The sequence below is a fragment of the Hypanus sabinus genome, chromosome 16 (genome assembly GCF_030144855.1).
Source record: "Hypanus sabinus isolate sHypSab1 chromosome 16, sHypSab1.hap1, whole genome shotgun sequence".
NCBI lineage: Eukaryota > Metazoa > Chordata > Chondrichthyes > Myliobatiformes > Dasyatidae > Hypanus > Hypanus sabinus.
Genome location: NC_082721.1, coordinates 65001503 through 65019937, shown reverse-complemented (window position 1 = coordinate 65019937; position 18435 = coordinate 65001503). Strand labels below are relative to the sequence as shown.

Below are 18435 nucleotides of genomic sequence, written 5' to 3'. Positions count from 1 at the left end.
CTGGTTCAGGCAGACAGGTCCCCGGGTTCAGGCAGACAGGTCCCCGGGGTTCAGGCAGACAGGCAGGTCCCCGGGGTTCAGGCAGACAGACAGGTCCCTGGGTTCAGACAGACAGGTCCCCTGGTTCAGGCAGACAGGTCCCCGGGGTTCAGGCTGACAGACAGGTCCCCGGGGTTCAGGCAGACAGATCCCCAAGGTTCAGGCAGACAGACAGTTCCCCGGGTTCAGACAGGCAGGTCCCCGGGGTTCAGGCAGACAGATCCCCGAGGTTCAGGCAGACAGGTCCCCGGGTTCAGGCAGGCAGACAGGTCCCCGGGTTCAGGCAGACAGGTCCCCGGGTTCAGACAGGCAGGTCCTCGGGGTTCAGGCAGGCAGACAGGTCCCCGGGTTCAGGCAGACAGGTCCCCGGGGTTCAGGCAGACAGGTCCCCGGGTTCAGGCAGACAGGTTCTCGGGGTTCAGGCAGGCAGACAGGTCCCCGGGTTCAGGCAGACAGGTCCTCGGGGTTCAGGCAGACAGACAGGTCCCCGGGTTCAGGCAGACAGGCAGGTCCCCGAGGTTCAGGCAGACAGACAGGTCCCCGGGTTCAGACAGGCAGAGCGGAGCGGGCTCCCGAAGCTCCAGTCAGGCAGACAGGTCCCCGGTGTTCAGACAGGCAGAGCGGAGCGGGCTCCTGAAGCTCCAGTCAGGCAGACAGGTCCCCGGGTTCAGGCAGACAGGTCCCCGGGGTTCAGGCAGGCAAGTCCCCGGGGTTCAGGCAGAGAGACAGGTCCCCGGGTTCAGGCAGACAGGTCCCCAGGGTTCAGGCAGACAGATCCCCGAGGTTCAGGCAGACAGGTCCCCAGGGTTCAGGCAGACAGGTCCCCGGGTTCAGGCAGACAGGTCCCCGGGGTTCAGGCAGACAGGTCCCCGGGATTCAGGCGGACAGACAGGTCCCCGGGTTCAGGCAGACAGGTCCCTGGGTTCAGGCAGACAGGTCCCCGGGGTTCAGGCAGACAGACAGGTCCCCGGGTTCAGGCAGACAGGCAGGTCCCCGGGGTTCAGGCAGACAGGCAGGTCCTTGGGGTTCAGGCAGGCAGGTCCTCGGGGTTCAGGCAGGTCTAGGTGGTGATAGGCTGGCGGAGAGCCCTCCCTTGGCGGGCCGCATGTACCCCGGGTAGGGCCGCCTCCCAGGCGGAAACTCTGGAGGCCTGGGCACGACGCGGACCCCTACGCGGGTGCAGGGCACTATCCCAGAGTTCGGGCAGAGGAGAAGGAGTGGGCAAAACCCCCGCCGGACCACTGTGGGTCGGACGGATCTGCCCGAAGGAGGCAAGGGATAGGAACGGGCAGAACTCCCGCCGGGCCACGGTGGGTTGGCCAAACGCACCTGACAGAGGCAAGGGATAGGAACGGGCAGAACTCCCACCGGGCCATGGTGGGTCGGCCAAACGCACCTGACGGAGGCAAGGGATAGGAACGGGCAGAATGCCCGCCTGGCCACGGCCCATCGGCCGGAGCCGCCCGACGGAGGCAAGGGGTAGGAGCTGGCAGAACCACTGCTGGGCTGAGGCAGGTCGGCCAGACCTGCCCGACTGGGGAAAGGGGTAGGAACGGGCATAGGTCCAGGTTGACCAACACAACAGCCATGACAATGGGAAATTCGGAAACGACCGGCAGACAGCGCGACTGCGCAAAAAAACAAAACCAAGCGGAGAAGCGGGACCAGCGCATGGGAAGAAAGGTGGGAGAGCAGACCAACCTGGCAGTACTGGTCTGGGCAGAGAAGCATGATGAAGAATAGGTCTGAGCCCGGGCAGGATAACAGAATGCAGAGACGAGTTCAGAGCTGGTGGAAAAACAGGAAACAGAACAAAACGACCACCCACCTGGTCCCAGTCCCAAGGCCCCTTATAAACACCTGCAGCTCATTGAGTTACAGGTGTGTCTCCTTGAGCCAGGAGGGTCCCAACTAGATCACGGGTGACGGGAGGGACAACTGCAGAATCCGGAGTCCGGAGCCCCTGGACCTGATCAAAACCCGGAACGCGGTTCCAGACTGGACCCTGACAATTTGACACCAACACTTCATTTTGATTTATTCTCAATTTTGACAGTGACAGAAATTCCATACCTTCACAAACCTTCCCTGCAGTGAGGCTGGCAGTCGCATTAGATGCCTTAAACCCTGCAACACAGTTGCACTGGTAGGAACCCATTGTGTTGTGACAAGATGCATGATGGTGACACGGAGAGGATTCACACTCATCGATATCTATGTGAACAGACAAAGTACTTCACAATCATAAACATCATTTGCTCGCTCTTCATCGTGTTTCACTTCCTCCAGGAAAAAGGTGTCACTGTGGTCATTGAAGGAATCCTGGACCTTTGGTGGGACATGAGGAAGAGACCTTACTTCAGTCCAGACAAGACAACCTCCCTCAACACTTTCTCCAGTCTGTCAGGGACTGCATTAATGCTGCTTTCAATGCCCATAAAGAACAAACAAAGTTTATCATATTCGCTGCCAATTTCAAAGTTGTTCTCATCTTTACATGGTCCATCTCTGAATTTTTCCTCCATCTCACGATCATAGTCATGTCCCCATGGATTTCTCAGCTCCTCACTGAACCAGCTCTGATGGGGTGTTGTTGGTCCATGTGAGAGTCTGGGATCCAGGACTGAGGTCGTAACCACCATGTTTGCTACAGATGCCAACTCTGAACAGACTTGCTCCCTGACAATGCATTACACCATCAGCTTTTTGGAAAGGAACGTGACTGGTCAATAAATTCATTTCACAAACACTGATTATCAGAACTGTCAAAGCAAACAGAACAAAATGGCAGACACCCATAAAACGTTGGAGGAACTCAGCAGGTCGTGAACTCCACAGCCATCACAATAATTCTACTGAGGGACTTGTACAGAGCAGTGCCTGTGATATTCCTCTTCACCCCCAGTAATGTGTAGGATTGTCAATGACAACCCCTACTTGGCATTGATTCTCTATTTCATGGTTATATTAAGTCTTTCCCTTCACAAACTTTTCCTGATGCAAGGTTGACGGTCACAGGAGTTGCCTGAAACCCTGCAATGCAGTGACACTGGTACGAACCCACTGTGTTGTTACAAGTTGCATGTTTGTCACAGGGTGAGGATTCACACTCGTCAATATCTGTGTGAACAGACAAAATCCCCACAATGCTAAGCACTATTTTCTCTATGTTACAAGTGGACTCGGAGGGTCTGGATGGAGCAAAAGACAGGCATGTTGTTTAGTACTGAGCCAACCTTTGTCAGAACAAATATTTCATTGATTTTTTTCTGACATGAAGCCTTGAGGATTGTGGTAGAAAGACACGTGGATGGAGCTAACAGTTAGAATGCTACAGATGTACGAGTGAGAGCATTCTGACTGGCTGCATCACCATCAAGTATGGAGGGGCCACTGCACAGCCCCAGACAAACATGCCAAGTGTTTGAAATGCAGCCGGTTCTAGTGGGCTTTAACCTCAATACCATGTAGGACATCTTGAAAATGTGCAGCTTCAAAAAGGTGGCATCCATCATTAAGGAACCAGGTCACCCAGGACATGCCTCTTCTCCTACTGTCATCATTCAGGAGGTACAGAAGCCTGAAGACAACATTCAACTTTTTAGGAATACCTTCTTCCTCTCTGCCATCAGATTTCTGAACAGACAATGAACCCATGAATGTTACCTCGCTACTATTGCTCAAGTATATTTAATTTTCTAATATATATTTCTGACTTCAACTTATATTTTACACATTGCACTGTACTGTACAAATTTCATGACATATGTCAGTGACAGTCAGCTGGAATTTGATTTTGAATCTGCTGGAGCCATGTCTGTGTCCTGCCCCAATTAAATGGCATATAGTGTCCCAGGTAACCAGAGGGAATACTGGCAATGTTCACAATTAGTTTTTGTTCTTTCAGAGTTCTCCCAAAGAAGCAGCTCTCCGATTAGCCAATGCACCAATTAATCAGAGAGTTGTGAATGATGTTTATAAGATGCTATGTGCCTGTGATGCTGCTGCGGGAAAACCAAAAGATCAAAAGACATAGGAGCAGAATTAGGCCATTCAGTAAGTTTGACATTGCACTAGTGCATACACACATTTGTGCGTATTACAATAAACTGAACTTTGACTTTGACCTTGGCCATCCTGGAGATTGCCAATTTGATCTTTATTCTATGTCACGGTTATTTATGGTCCTTACCTTCACAGCTCCTCCTTCCATTGGAGCCAGCCTTCTCAGTCGACTGAAAACCGGTGCTGCAGATGCACTGGAATGAACCATCTGTGTTCTGACAAGTTGCTTCACGGGCACACGGAGAGGAATTACATTCGTCGATATCTGCACTGACAGAGAAACACTTCAGGGATTGCTCGACTACACATTAAGGTCACTTCACCCTTCAATACTCTCTCGGGTCTTACTATTTATGCTTATCAAGCATTTGTGCATTTATACTCTTTTTCTCAAGATCATAGCTACTATGACCTTTAAAAAATAGCCAGGGTCACAAGCGGCCTGCGAGATGCTAAATTCTTAATATTACACCTTCACCCTTCAATACTCTCTAGGGTCCGACTACTTATGCTTATCAGAGTTAAATTTCATCTCCACTACCTTGCCCAGACTTCTGTACAAACTCCTTATAGAGGGCACTGGAATTTGACTCCAAACTCTGACACCCCAAACTGTACAGCACAGAAGGGTGCCCTTCGACCCATCTACTAGGTGCCAAACCTTTTAAATGGCCTACTCCCAACGACCGGTACCTGGGCCCATAGCCCTCCAACCCCGTACCTTCCATTTACCTATCCAAACTACTCTTAAATGTTGAAATCCGGTTCATATGCACCTCTTGTGCTGACAGCTCATTCCACACTCTCACAACCCTCTGAGTGAAGAAGTTTCCCCTCATGTTCCCTGAAACTTTTCACCTTTCACCTTTAGCCCATGATCTCTAGCTGTAGATAGACCCAACCTCTATGGAAAAAGCCTGTTCACATTTTTCCTATCTACAATATACCTCGCATAATTTTGTTTAATTCATAGTCTCTAACACATTCACAACTAGTAATTCAGGTCTTGAAATGTATTCTTGATTTCATAGTTACTTAAAGGCCTCACCTTCACAGTCCTGATTGATTGTATTGTACCCATCCTTGCATTGACACCTGTAAGAACCAATTATGTTCCAACACTTTTTGCGAAGTCCACATGGAGTCGTTTCACATTCATTGATATCTGTGTAAAGAGGGAAAATTCTTTACAATCGTAAACATTTTTCTCCATTACAAGTGGATTCTATCTGTAGTTGATGGAATTTTGAAAATAACATCGAGGTGCCACGGTAGCCAGCGCTTAGCCCAACGTTATTACAATTCAGGGCATTCCGAAGTTCAGAGATCAATTACGACACTGTCTGGGAGGAGCTTGTACATTCTCCCCAGGAGTGTGTGGATTTCCTCCAAGTGTTGTGGTTTCCTCCCAATGTCCAAAGTCGTACTGGTTGGTAGGCTAATTGGTTATTGTAAAATGTCCTGTGATCAGGCTAGGGTTAAATAGGTGGGTTGCTGCAGTGTGGCTCATTGGACCAGAAGGGCCTGTTCCACTCGATATCTCGAAATAAATAAATATTTTATTCAGAGATATAGAGTGGAAAATAAATTTATTTCTGATCTTTCTGATGTGTATTTAATATCTCAGAAATATTTGAGATTTTTGTAAATATATTCTTTGATTGTATTTTTGTTCACTTAAATAATTAATTCTGGGTTATTTTTAAAAATTAATGTGAATGGCATACGTCATCATGCTACCACATCATATTTGCATGTCTCACTAAAGTAAAATCAAAATTCATGAGTTACCCATGGTTCTGAGTAATTTGAGTAATATTGAAATATGTTCTTTGATTAAGTGTTCTGGTTCTTTTAAATGAAACAAAATGTACATGAATTATCCCTGGCTGTGTCTGTGGTTTTGCTTTCAATTAGTTTAATGTTTCAGAGTTACAAAACATAACACTTTCTCATTACAAGGTGTTTTCGTTCACAGAACTGCCATTCACTGGATGCTCTAGAGTCTTGTGTGTGAAAATCCCGGGAGATCAGCAGTTTCTGAGATACTCAAACCACCCCGTCTGGCACCAACAATCATTCCACTGCCGAAGTCACTTACATCACATTTCTACCCCATCCTGACATTTGGTCTGAACAACAGTTGAACCCTTTGACCGTGTCTGCATGCATTTGTGCATTGAGTCGCTGCCACATGATTGGTCGATTGGACATTTGCATTAATGAGCAGGTGTACATGTGTACCTAATAAAGTGGGCACTGAGTGTACATTCATTGACACCATTAATTGGACTGTATCATCAACTTAAACCTCAACCAAACTCAGTCACCTGAGGGGATTTAAAACTCACCCAAACATTTGTTTCGTGATGGATCAAATCGATAACCTGGTTGACACATGTGAACTTGGGACAGAATGCCTCGGAGCAAACCACAGCACAAGATAACTAGAAGAAAGGAAATGAAGAAGTTACACTTTTGTTCCATCATTTTTACTCCTTCTCTCCTGGAAAACAACACCCCAATACTGAACATAACCAGGGCTGATGATATCCAAAGGAGGGCGATATAACTATACAGAGATGCACTACCAGTAATATAGCCGATTTTGTCCCTTTAGACTATGAAGGAGAACCCCATGATTGTGTAGGGAAGACGATGGCATTTGCCAAATTGAGAGCAGATTTACGGTCAGAACCACTAGAGGATGCAGATAAAAAGGTTCTGTCCATAGATGGCTCTTGTTTTAGGGACTATGATGGAAATCATGCAGGGTTCTCAGTAGTACAGCAGGATCAGTCGAGCTATAAGAGTATTAGGATGGAGTCCTGTCCCCAACCATGTTCCGCCCAACTAGCAGAAATCAAAGCCCTGACAGCTGCGTGTGAAATGATGGAAGGTGAGAAAGTAGACATCTATACTGATTCGGCATATGCTCATGGAGTACGCCATTTGTTCGGGGCAGTGTGGAAGCAGAGAGGTTTTTAAAAAAGTTATGGAGATCCCATACAACATTGTCAGCAAATTCTAGACTTAATAAAAGCCATAATGAAACCTCCTAATTGAAATACAAGGTAAGGCAACTTTGGAAGAACAAACAATGTGGAGAAAAAGGGGGGCCAAGCAGAACCCGGAAGGCTTGTGGAGCACGGAAGACAGTTTGTTGGTAGCGCCCACCCCTCTACTGACGATTCTGATTTCAGAAGCGCATGGGATGGAGCATTGTGCAAGGGGGGAAGTGATAAAGAAAATAAAGAAGGATGGTTTTTGGTCACCTTATTTACAGGCTTCAGTGGACTTTGTCTTGTCACAGTGCGAGGTATGCGCACAGAATAATGTTCGAAAGGGAATTACAACCCCAATAGGTCACATTCCTGTACCTGAAGGACCATTTAAACATCTAGTGATCGATTACGTAGACATGATAAAGACAGTGAGAGGGAAAAGATACATGCTGGTAGTAATTGATCGATTTAGCAGATGGGTGGAGGTGGTACCTTCAAGAGATCAAGGGGCAAAGACAGTGGTAAAATTTCTGACAAATGAAGTGATCCCAAGATTTGGAATACCTACAGAAGTTAGCTCAGACAATGGTTCAGCTTTTATCCAGAAAGTGGTCAAACTGGTACTACAAGCGTTGAGGATAAAGCAAAGATTTGGATGTGTATACCACCCTCAGTCGCAGGGCATGGTAGAGAGAATTAATGAAACCCTGAAAGCCAAACTAAACAAAATTTGAGCAGACACTAAGCTTAATTGGGTTGATGCTTTACCGTTAGCATTGATGAGTTACCGCATGCAAACTAATTGAATAACATGCCTGACACCGCATGAGATGCTCGCTGGGAAGCTAACATACCTGTGATAGGGGTAAGCAAAAATGTTGAATGGATAAACTATATATACTACAATCAACAGAGGTTCATCAACTACACCGATGATGCACTGGAGGCCTTAGGGCAACAGCTAGAGGCAACTAGCCGGGTAGCGTGGCAAAACAGACAGGTACTGGATTGGCTTTTGGCAGAAAAAGGGGGTGTGTGTGTAATGTTTGGAGAACAATGCTGTACTTTCATACCGAACAATACTAGCCCAGAAGGGTCTTTCACCAGAGCAATGAATAAATTAAAGAATCTGCGAACGGAGGTCAAACAGAATGCAGGGTTCGGACATCAGTTTTTTGATTGGTTAGAAAGTAGACTTGGAGGATGGGGAGCATGGCTGACTAAAATAGCAATAACTGTCAGTATTGTATTGTTGAGCTGTGCGCTTGTGCTGTGCTGTTTTCTTCCTTGTCTCAAATCTCTTGTAGTGCGTGCTGCAACCAAACAATTTCCGATGCTCGTGGCAATTACTGAAGCACGCTTAGTGGAGAAAGAAACACCGAAAATGTATCGTTACAGCTGACACACCTGCAGGATGAACAAGAGCAAAACGACAGTGTGGGAGTAGATTGTAAGGGCTTCTGAGTCTTTTTCCCTGTCTCAGGTACAGAGGGACAGGTTTTTGGCTCAGCGGCCCAGGGTAACAGGGAGAGAATGCTTTGAGATCTTGGCGCAGAAAATTATAGTTTAACCCAAGATTTGGAAATAAGTGCTTGAGTTTATTGGGGCTTTTGTGCATGGACTCTTAGTCTTCTTTCTCTGTGTGAGTCCCTCTGGGTCTCAAAGGGAGATAATATTTGAGTATAAAAATATTATGGAGTATAAAATTTGTATTTTTGCTGTGTAAACAAAACTATGTAGTCAGCTTGCTTGCATGTATCCAAAATGAAATCCTAGGAATGTAGAAGACAATGGTGTGTTAAAGGTAGCTAAAGAGATGTAGTCAGCTTTGAAACTTGCTATTTGCTAAGCATGTACCCAATTTAGCAGGAGAATGAAATATTAAGAATGTTAATGAGAGGTAGCTAAGAGGTAGATTAGAACATGATTAAATCAATGGGACATGTGGTACGTGTGAAACTGGACCAGGAGATTGATATAAAAAATGCTGTGGCCAGGGATTGGTGGGCAATCAGCGACTAGCTCAATGACTGTCTCAGCTTTGATTTGAAAATTAAAGTTTAACCCTTCTTGAAGAATCTTATGCATCTCCTAATCATTTGTGTGGCACAAGAAACCACGACACTACCAGGGATAACTTAACTTAATGATGAACGGATTCCACAACCTATTGACTCACTTTCAGGAACTCTACATCTCATGTTCTCTGTATTATGTATTTACTTTTTTGTTATTTGCATGATTTGAATTCCTTTGCACTCAGTTCTTCGTCATTCTTTGTTATTTATAGTTGTTCATAAATTTTATCACATTTGTTTATGTTGCAGAAAATGGCTGCAAGAAAATGAATTCCAAGGGAGTTATGATGACACATACTACAATCATCTCGAGTAATTGTCTATCATTTCCCTTTGGAATTGGAGGCAACTCGATGTGGCAGAACTGAGGAGAGGCGAGGTGGCGGACCCGTCAACAAGAGAGTGGAAGAGTGTGAAAGGTCGGGAATAGGCCGAATCGAAGCCACGGGGTTTCAGGCACCAGAACATATCATCACCATTGAACACGATGTGCGGATGCAGATTTACAGGCTTAATCAAGATGGCAAGGTCTGTGTAACCGTATGGCAGAACTTGTTCGGACGGAGACTTCAGCACCGGGACAGATTGAAAAGCTCAGGCCTGAAGCGAGGTATGAGCCGGTTCTGATTGCTGCTCTACAACGTTTACTCAGCTCTGCGCTGGACTCTGGGACTCTCTTTCAGTTCAGAAACGCTATTAGCTTGTGGTCACTGTCTGTATGATGTCTGTTTTTCATTGCACATTGTCTTCTCTTTATGGGTGATTTTATGCTTTTATTTTTTATGGGCATGACGTGGTTTTTATTTTCTGCATATTGGTGTTAGACAGTCTTTTTATATTTTATATATATATATATATATATGTGTGTGTGTGTGTGTGTGTGTGTGTGTGTGTGTTGTTTGTTCTTGGGTTTCTTTGTTTCGTGGCTGCCTGTTAGAGATAAATCTCAAGGTTCTATAATGTCTACATACTTTGATAATAAATGTACTATCAGTTTTGAACCAGCACCGCTGCAGCACATTCCACTCACCCAGCAATTGTTAGAGTTGGAACAATACTCATTCCTGACTTTTACTCAGATTAAGGATCAAATGGATTTGCTGAGAAACTCCAACTAATTGAGGGCGGGGATTTGCTCATCCACTCCGTGTCACAAAGCAAATACAGAGAGACAGGGGAGGAGAGGGTTAAATACAATTTAAATATCTCTCTATACCAGGAGTTCACAACCTGGGGTCCATGGATCCCTCGGTAAAAGATCAGGTTCCATGACATAAAAAAGGGTTAGGAACCACTGCTCAACACTATCCCATCGAATACTTCCAGAGCAGTGACTATGTGGGTTAAATACAGAGTAACACATTTCCTGAGCAGGGACATCATGGGTTAAATACATGGTAAATCTCCCTCTGCAATGTACCACAAGCACATCTGAGGCAGGGGCAACATGGGGTAAATACAGAATGAAGCTCCCTTCACATTGTCCCATAAATATATTGCGGGTAGAGACAACATGAGCTACATTCAGAGTAAAGCTATCTCCACCACATCTAATCAAATGGATGTCAGATGGCAGACGCGAGGCTGAGGCCTGGCGTGGAATTCCTGGACCGGGGCACTGATTGAGACTCGGACTCAAGCTGTGAATGAGCCTGTCCCGGGACAAAAGTACTGAGGTTTGAAGAGTCCACTGACAGACCTGCAGCTCATAATGCACTAAGACTCATATGCAAGGTCCCAGATAATTTGAACTGAGACTCGTGCTACTAACTGGTGGGGAAATGGTGGAGGCTTCATCACCAGATCATGAAGATATACTCAATGACAGCCCCTCCTCCACATAGAAGCACAGAAGATAGGATGAGACCATTCAACCCTTCAAGCCTGTGCTGTCAGTATGATAATTATAGCTGGTCGTCCATCTCTGACCATTTTCCTGCCCTGTCCACAGTCAAGGATCCAGAGGGAATAGGAGACTTGGCCTGTACCTTTAACAGAAATGTTCTCGCCTAATCAATCCAGCCAGGATTCACACACAGTTTGTGGGACAACCTTGCAAACATTGGCTCAGATACTCTCTAACATTGGTGGAATTGACAATTGTCAGCTTTCAAGAAGTCAGTCTCCAGGGCAGGACAGGATGAACTGAGATCCTTGGGGCTTTCAGGAAGCAAGCACTTGGGTAAACCAGGTGACTGGGTGGATGCCCCTCTCGTGACACATGGTGGTTATTGCCATGTTAGTGACTTGTGTGGCACCCAAAACCATTCAGCCCATCTATTCCATACCAGCTCCAGCACAGCAATCCCATCTGTCCTGTTTCCCTTCTTATTTCCCTGTTTCCTGGCAACATTCTCCCTCAAATGCCCATCAGCTCCCCTTTGGTTATTTTGCTCTTTACCTACACTGTTTCTAGTGAGAATTAACCCTGAATATCCTTGGGATGTCAGAGGCAACTGGAGCACCCAGAGGAACATTTCCAGGAAGAACATTGTGAAGTCCACAGGCAGTACCTGAGGTCAATACTGAACCTGGGTCTGTTGACTCTCACTTCCCCAGAAGCTCGAATCTAGTCTCCTCCCTCAGCACCAATGGCAGCATCTTTGCCCAGAGATCATTCACCCACTGGGCCATGTGCTGGCCCGTGTGATCCACCCGCAACAATACTGTGAATTCATGGCTGGTCCATTCAGGGTAACATCCATTTTGTCTGAGATCTGGTCCAACATCCTCAGAGAGTTGGTCCACTGATTTCCTCTCCCACTTCAACCAGGAGAAGATGCTCAAAGGGTGGGCCAAGAGCACCTTTACTGGACTCTGGACTCATTCAATTGTCCAAGGACCAGAGAACAGGCCCTTCAGTATTCTACTGAACTAATGAAACCAGTAACTAAACTAAACTCTTCCTTTCTGCCAAAACAATGCCCGTATCCACCTCTGCTTATTCATATACCTACGATATTCCAGGTAACCACCTACTTTGTCTTATAAACATGCCTCGGACATCTCATTTCAATGCAGCACCCCATTAAAATCACACTCTCCAGTATCAGACATTTCAACCCTGGAGAAACGTACCAGCTGTCTGCTCTATCTATGGCCTGCTAACCTTAGCAATTTCTATCTGTCCTTCCCTCAGCCTCTGCCACTCCAAAGAAAATAACCAGAGTTTGTGCACCCTCTCCCTGCCATACAATCCCTCCATTCCAGGCAGCAGCACAGAAAATCTCTTCAGCACCCTCTCCAAAGCCTCATATCAGTCCCAGACTAGAGCGGCAAGAACTGAATGCAATACTCCAGTTGCCGCCTAACCAGAACTTTATAAAGCTGGTAAACTGACCAGTTGATTTATTAATGTTACATTGAGATCCAACAAAAAAAACTTTGTTATGTATGTCATCCCCACAGATCATTTCATTTCGACGGTGCACTGAGGTAGTAGGAAGGAAAACAACAACAGACTGCAGAATAAAGTTAAAAAATATCATGCACTGGCCAGCAGACAAGAAAGCACAAGGTCAAATTAGGTTGTTTGTCAGATCAAGACTCCATGTTATAATTTCCTTAATCTTAAACTCAATTCCTCAAAGGCAAGGCAAGTATGCCATTTGCCTTCATTACCACCCCATTAACTTGTGCAGACTCTTTCAGGGAACAATGGACTTGGACCCCAAGATCCTTCTGAATATCAGCATTGTTACGGGTTCTGTCATTAACTGTGTACTGTCTCTCTATCTTTGATTGTGCCAACATGCAATACCTCACACTTGGCCGGATTAAACTGCACCTGACATCATCCTGTCCATATCTGCTGCTGATTAACAATCTGTTGGCTTTTGCACATTGGTTGTTTATCTGTCTTGTTTATGCATTTTTTCACCGATAGTATTGTGTTTCTTTGTATTTACTGCTAATGCCCATAAGAAAATAATCTCAGGGTTGTTTATGGTAACATTTATGTACATCTATAATAAATTTTATTTGGATTTAAATTTGAACTTTCATTTATATTCTGCTGTAGTCTTTGGCAATCTTGTATACTGTCCATAACAACACCAATCTTTTTTAGAATGATCTGCAAAATTACGAACCCACTCATCCACATTTTCTTTAAAGTCATTTCTATATATCACAAACAGCTGAGCACCAAGCATTGATCCCTGTGGAATACCACCTGTCACAGACCTCCAGTCAGAATAACAGCCCTCTACCACTACTTTCTGTCTCCTATGAACAAGTCAACTTTGTATCCACTCGAATCGCCTGGGCCTATACTCACTGGAATTCAGAAGAATGAGAGGAGATCCCATAGAAACATATAAAATTTTTAAAGTATAGATGAAATAGAGGCAGGAGAGATGTTTCCACTTATAGGTGGGACTAGCACTAGGGTACGTAGCCTCAAGTTTTAAGGGAGTAGATTTAGGATGGAGATGAGAAGAAATGCTTTTCCCAGAGGGGGGAATTCTCTGCCCAATGAAGCAGTGATTACCTCAGTAAATATATTTAAGAGAAGGTTGGATAGATTTTTGCAACCATGCTGAAAAAAGGGGGTAGTGTTGTAGAATTCGACATGGAAAGGAATAGAGAAGCAACAGAAATATGATGAGGAAAGTTAATGGGGAGGGGAAGGCAGGGAGGGAGAGGAGTGTAGAGGGGAGGGAAAAAAGTAGACCAGGGACAGAAAGAGAAAAATTGCAGAATGAACACTTACCCAGAAGAGGCAGGCAGCTGCTCATGTTGCCGAGACCCATTCTCTGCACGACTTGCCCTTTCTAGTGTCAGCTGTCACTGTGAGCTCTGGGTTTTATACTCTGTATAATCTCACCATCACACTGACTCCGCAATGGAGAAGGAAATGAAACTCCCTTCCTGAAAACGACTAAAGGCAAGAATCCTGATGAAAGTCTCAGCCCAAAATGTTAACTCCTTACTACCCTCCAAAGATGCTGAGTTTCTCCTGCAATTTCTGTGTGTTTGACTGCATTTTCAGCATCTGCACAATCTCTTGTGTGAAGTTGGGCATCGTGGATTTGTGACCCAAATATCAATCAATTCCAAATACCTGTACAGGATCTGTGCACCAAGTCAACTCTCTCTGTCCCAGTGAATAAATCAGTGTGAGCAGGGTGGACTCATTAATTAGCAGCCACAGGAATGTATCTGTCACTCAAGGGTGGAGGTTCACCTTAGCGGAACAAGTGAGAACAAGTAAACACAAGAGATTCAGCAAATGCTGGATATCTTGAGCAAAGACACAAAGCATGCTGGAGGAATTTAGAAAATCAGGCAGCATATTGCACGGGATTAAACAGCTGATGTTTCAAATCAGAATCAGGTTTAATATCACCGGCATATGTCGTGAAATTTGTTGTCTTTGCCGCAGCAGAACAATGTGTTACAACAGTAATAGAATAAAACATGAATTACAGTAAGTATATATGTATATATAATTGAATAGTTAATTTAAACAAGTAGTGCAAAAATAAAAATAAAATAGTAGTGAGGTAATGTTCATGGTTCAATGGCCATTCAGAAATCAGATGACAGAGGGTATGACTGAATTGTTGAGTGTGTGCCTACTTCCTGATGGTAGCAATGAGAACAAGGCATGACCCTGGGACCATGATGATGGATGCCACCTTTTTGAGGCATCTCTCCTGGAAGATGTCATGGCAGCCATTGTTCATGTTGGGGCTGACTGAGTTTAAAACTTCCTGCAGCTTATTTTGATCCTGTGCAATAGCTACCCCACCCCCATACTAGATGGGGATGAACCCAGTTAAAATACTTTCCACAGTACATCTGTAGAAATGGTTACCCTCTTACCCATTTTCTTCTCGACTCCCCGTCATTTCCCTCTCATCCCCCTCTGTCCATCCCTTTCTTCCATGGTCCTCTGACCTTTCCAATCAGATTCCTTCATCTTCTTCAGTCCTTTAACTCTTCCATCTATTCCCCCACCCACCTTCTTACTTCATCCCACCTACTCACCTTCCCCTTCACCTGGTCTCACCTATCACCTGCCAGCTTGTTTCTCTTCCCCTCCCATCCCCCACTTCTTGCGGATGCCCCTTTGCTTTCCTGTCCAGAAGAGGGTCTCAATTCAAAATATCGACTGTCTATTCCCCTCCATAGATCATACGTGACCTGCTGGGTTTCAGTCATGAGTTCCAGCTGCTGGAACGATTCAGACTGTGGGAGGAGCTTCCAGATGGAAGTCCTGAATGAGTTTTATTTGTTTCACTGACATTTGGTCCTCTGCAGTTATAGTGACCATAACACTGAGGGCTTATCAAGAAAACACAATTAACATCCTTCAACAAATGAAGGTTATGGTCACCACCCAGTCCAAACAACATACAGTAAACATTAATTTTGTCTCTGCTACTCTAAAACCATTGTGAGAAGGACGTTGAAGAGATAAGCAAGAAATTTACAGAAATTGTGCTCAAGGCTTGGGCTGATGTTTAGACCAGCCCTGGGCAGTGAGAACACAGGATGCAGTGTGAATTGGGAGAGAGAGCATTAGAGTACTGTGAAAACCACTTTAACACCACCCACATCTCCTGCTGACTGCTCCTACCCTTCAAAGAGCTGCTGCTGGGAGGGCTGGCTGGAAAATGACTGCATCCGGGCCCAGAGGTGCCACTCTCACACTGTTAGCTGCTAAAAGTTCTTTATCGCGCAGGAAACTACCGATATGCATCAACATCCATGTGTGGGGGTGGGGGTGGTGGAGAAAATTTGCTGCCTGCATTTTGCCTCCGGGGACAGCAAGGGGTGATGTTGTGTTGGATCCATCTTGTTTATATTTTTTTGTCCGATCACCTACACTCAGTGGCCACTTTATGAGTTACCTCCTGTACACAATAGAGTGGCCACGAAATGTATGTTCACGGTCTTCTGCTGCTGTAGCAGACCCACTTCACATTCAATGTGTTGTGCATTTGGAGATGCTCTTCTGAACCTTTTGACCGTGTCTGCAAGCTTTTATGCATTGAGTTGCTGTCACATGATTGGTGGATTAGATATTTACATTAAGGAGCAGGTATACAAGTGTAGCAAATTAAATGGCCACTGTGTGTGTGATCCGTAGTGGTGGACACCTCCACCGTGGGGAAATGGTTTTGTGCTTTCTGCCCCAGTTATGCCACTTGTAGAGTTCCAGTTAAAATCAAATCCGATGTGATCCCATGGATGCTGGATCAGGTTTGAGGAACTGATTCTCGTTGCTGTTTCCTGATGCTGAGGAATTGCAATGATCAACAACTTTTGCAGTGTTGGATTGGAGTGGGGTGCCACAGTAACACAACACTATCACAGGTCGGGGTGTCAGAGTTCAGAGTTCAATTCAATGCTATCTGTACAGTGTCCCCATGGGTTTCCCCACTCCAATTCAGACTATGCTGTGTGTGCTGGACGCGAACAGTTGGGCGGAGGCGTGTGGCAGCCGCTCCCCTTCTTCAGTCAGCATCTCCTTCCCGCCCGAAAGGAATTACAGGATGTTTGACCATGAGCCTCTCAGGCTCCATCTGGCTGTCTGCCATCTTCATTTTCTTCTAGAGGGTCGCCATTTCACAGCGTTTATGCACCACAAACCCCTCGTGGATGCAATGGCCAAAATGTTAGACTCTTGGTCTGCAAGTCAGCAACACCAACTGGACTACATCTCACAGTTCACAACTGATGTACCACGTATCGACGGGAAAATTAATGCCATGGCTGATTGCCTCTCGCGGCCAGCCACAGAGGCCATACACATAGGGGTTGACTATGCCAGCATGGCAGCCAACCAAACTACTCTCCCAGAGGCCCAGACTTACCGAATATTAGTCACAGGCCTGCGGTTTGCTGACCTTAGGTTCGGAGAAACTGGGGTTTCTCTCCTGTGCAATATCTCAACCAGTCACCCTCGCCCCACTGTGCCCACAAACTAGAGACAAACTGTTTTTGACTCCCTACATGGCCTCTGGTGTACGGGCTGGAGGGCCTCACAGAAACTGGTTGCACTGACGTTTGTGTGGCATGACATTAGGAATGACGTACATGACTGCAGCTTGTAGGGAATGCCAGTGGGCAAAAATTAACCGTCATGTTCAATTGCCATTGGCATCATCTGATTTTCCTGAGCAACATTTGACCATGTCAATGTGGACCTTGTTGGTCCTCTTTCCCCATCCCGTGGTTTTACATCCCTCCTTATCATGGTGGATCGTACCACGAGGCAGACAGGGGTCGTCTCTCCAGCATCGACAGCGGCCACTGATGTGGCTCAGGCTTTTGTCAGCTCGGTTTGGTACACCGTCTGACAATTCCTCTGACCTCTGTCCCAAATTCAGATCAAACCACTGGGCTGCAATGACCCAGAATCTCGGGGTGAGGGTACTGTGGTGAAATATGTGCCTGTCTGGACACGCCCCCTGCTGACTGCTCCTGTGGCTCCTCCCACAGGCCCCTGTATAAAGGCGATCTGAGGCCTGACGCTCGGCCTCAGTCTCCAGGACATAGTATGATGGACACTCACTCCTGGTTCCTTCTTCCAGTCAATAAAAGCCGATATCTCGCCTTACGTCTCAGTGTGAGTTATTGATGGTGCATCAGGTACATCACACTCTGGTGAATCACATGCAGTCCAATGGCCTTTCCGAGCAGTTTCACCACTCCTCAAAGGCTGCTCTGAGGGCTTCCCCAGTGGATGAGTGTTGGGCTGATCATCTCCCGTGGGTCCTGCTGGGGTTCAGAACAGCCCTCAAAGAGAAGTTTCAGTCGTCCCCAGCTGAATTGGTATATGGGCAGCCATTACAAGTGCCAGGTGATTTTATTCCTGACACCGTGACTGCCTGGCCATCCTCTCAACAGCATTCCACCCTCCTCAGTAGATTCAATCCCTTTGTTCCTATTCCGTCCTCCCCTCATGGTGTCCAGCACTCTTGGATTCCTGTTGACCTGCATTTCATCTCATTTGTTTTTGTCCTCCATTATGCACACCAACATCTGCTGAGGCCCCCTTACGATGGCCCATTCCACATTTTGGAACAGAGAGAAAATACTTTCATTAGTAAGACAGATAAACTTGGACGTATTTCAGTAGAAGGCCTTAAACTGGCCCACCAAGATGTTGAAGAGTCTGCTACCATGCCCCGCCGTCACAACACAGCTCTGAGCGCGTTAACACACCTGTGGTTCCTCCATCCAATGACATGGCAACCGAGCTGGGCGGCTCGTCCAATCTCCGGACAGGTTTA

The 18435-nt window shown here is 46.0% G+C and overlaps 1 protein-coding gene across 3 annotated transcripts in view; it reads right to left on the bottom strand.

The window, feature by feature from the left end:
* The window catches only part of LOC132406386 (latent-transforming growth factor beta-binding protein 4-like), a 105934-nt gene extending 91949 nt beyond the window's left edge, over window positions 1-13985 (bottom strand). For 2 of the 3 annotated variants that reach the window (XM_059991990.1, XM_059991991.1), the window contains exons 1-4: window positions 13902-13985; window positions 6456-6551; window positions 5153-5269; window positions 4232-4369 (exon numbers count right to left, since the gene is read on the bottom strand). In XM_059991990.1, the coding sequence (XP_059847973.1) occupies window positions 4232-4369; window positions 5153-5269; window positions 6456-6551; window positions 13902-13941 (391 nt within the window). In that variant the 5' untranslated portion in view covers window positions 13942-13985. Of the gene's footprint in view, window positions 1-2112; window positions 2254-4231; window positions 4370-5152; window positions 5270-6455; window positions 6552-13901 lie in introns of all 3 variants that reach the window. The other variant, XM_059991989.1, reaches the window with a different exon arrangement.
* Window positions 13986-18435: the final 4450 nt, after the last annotated feature.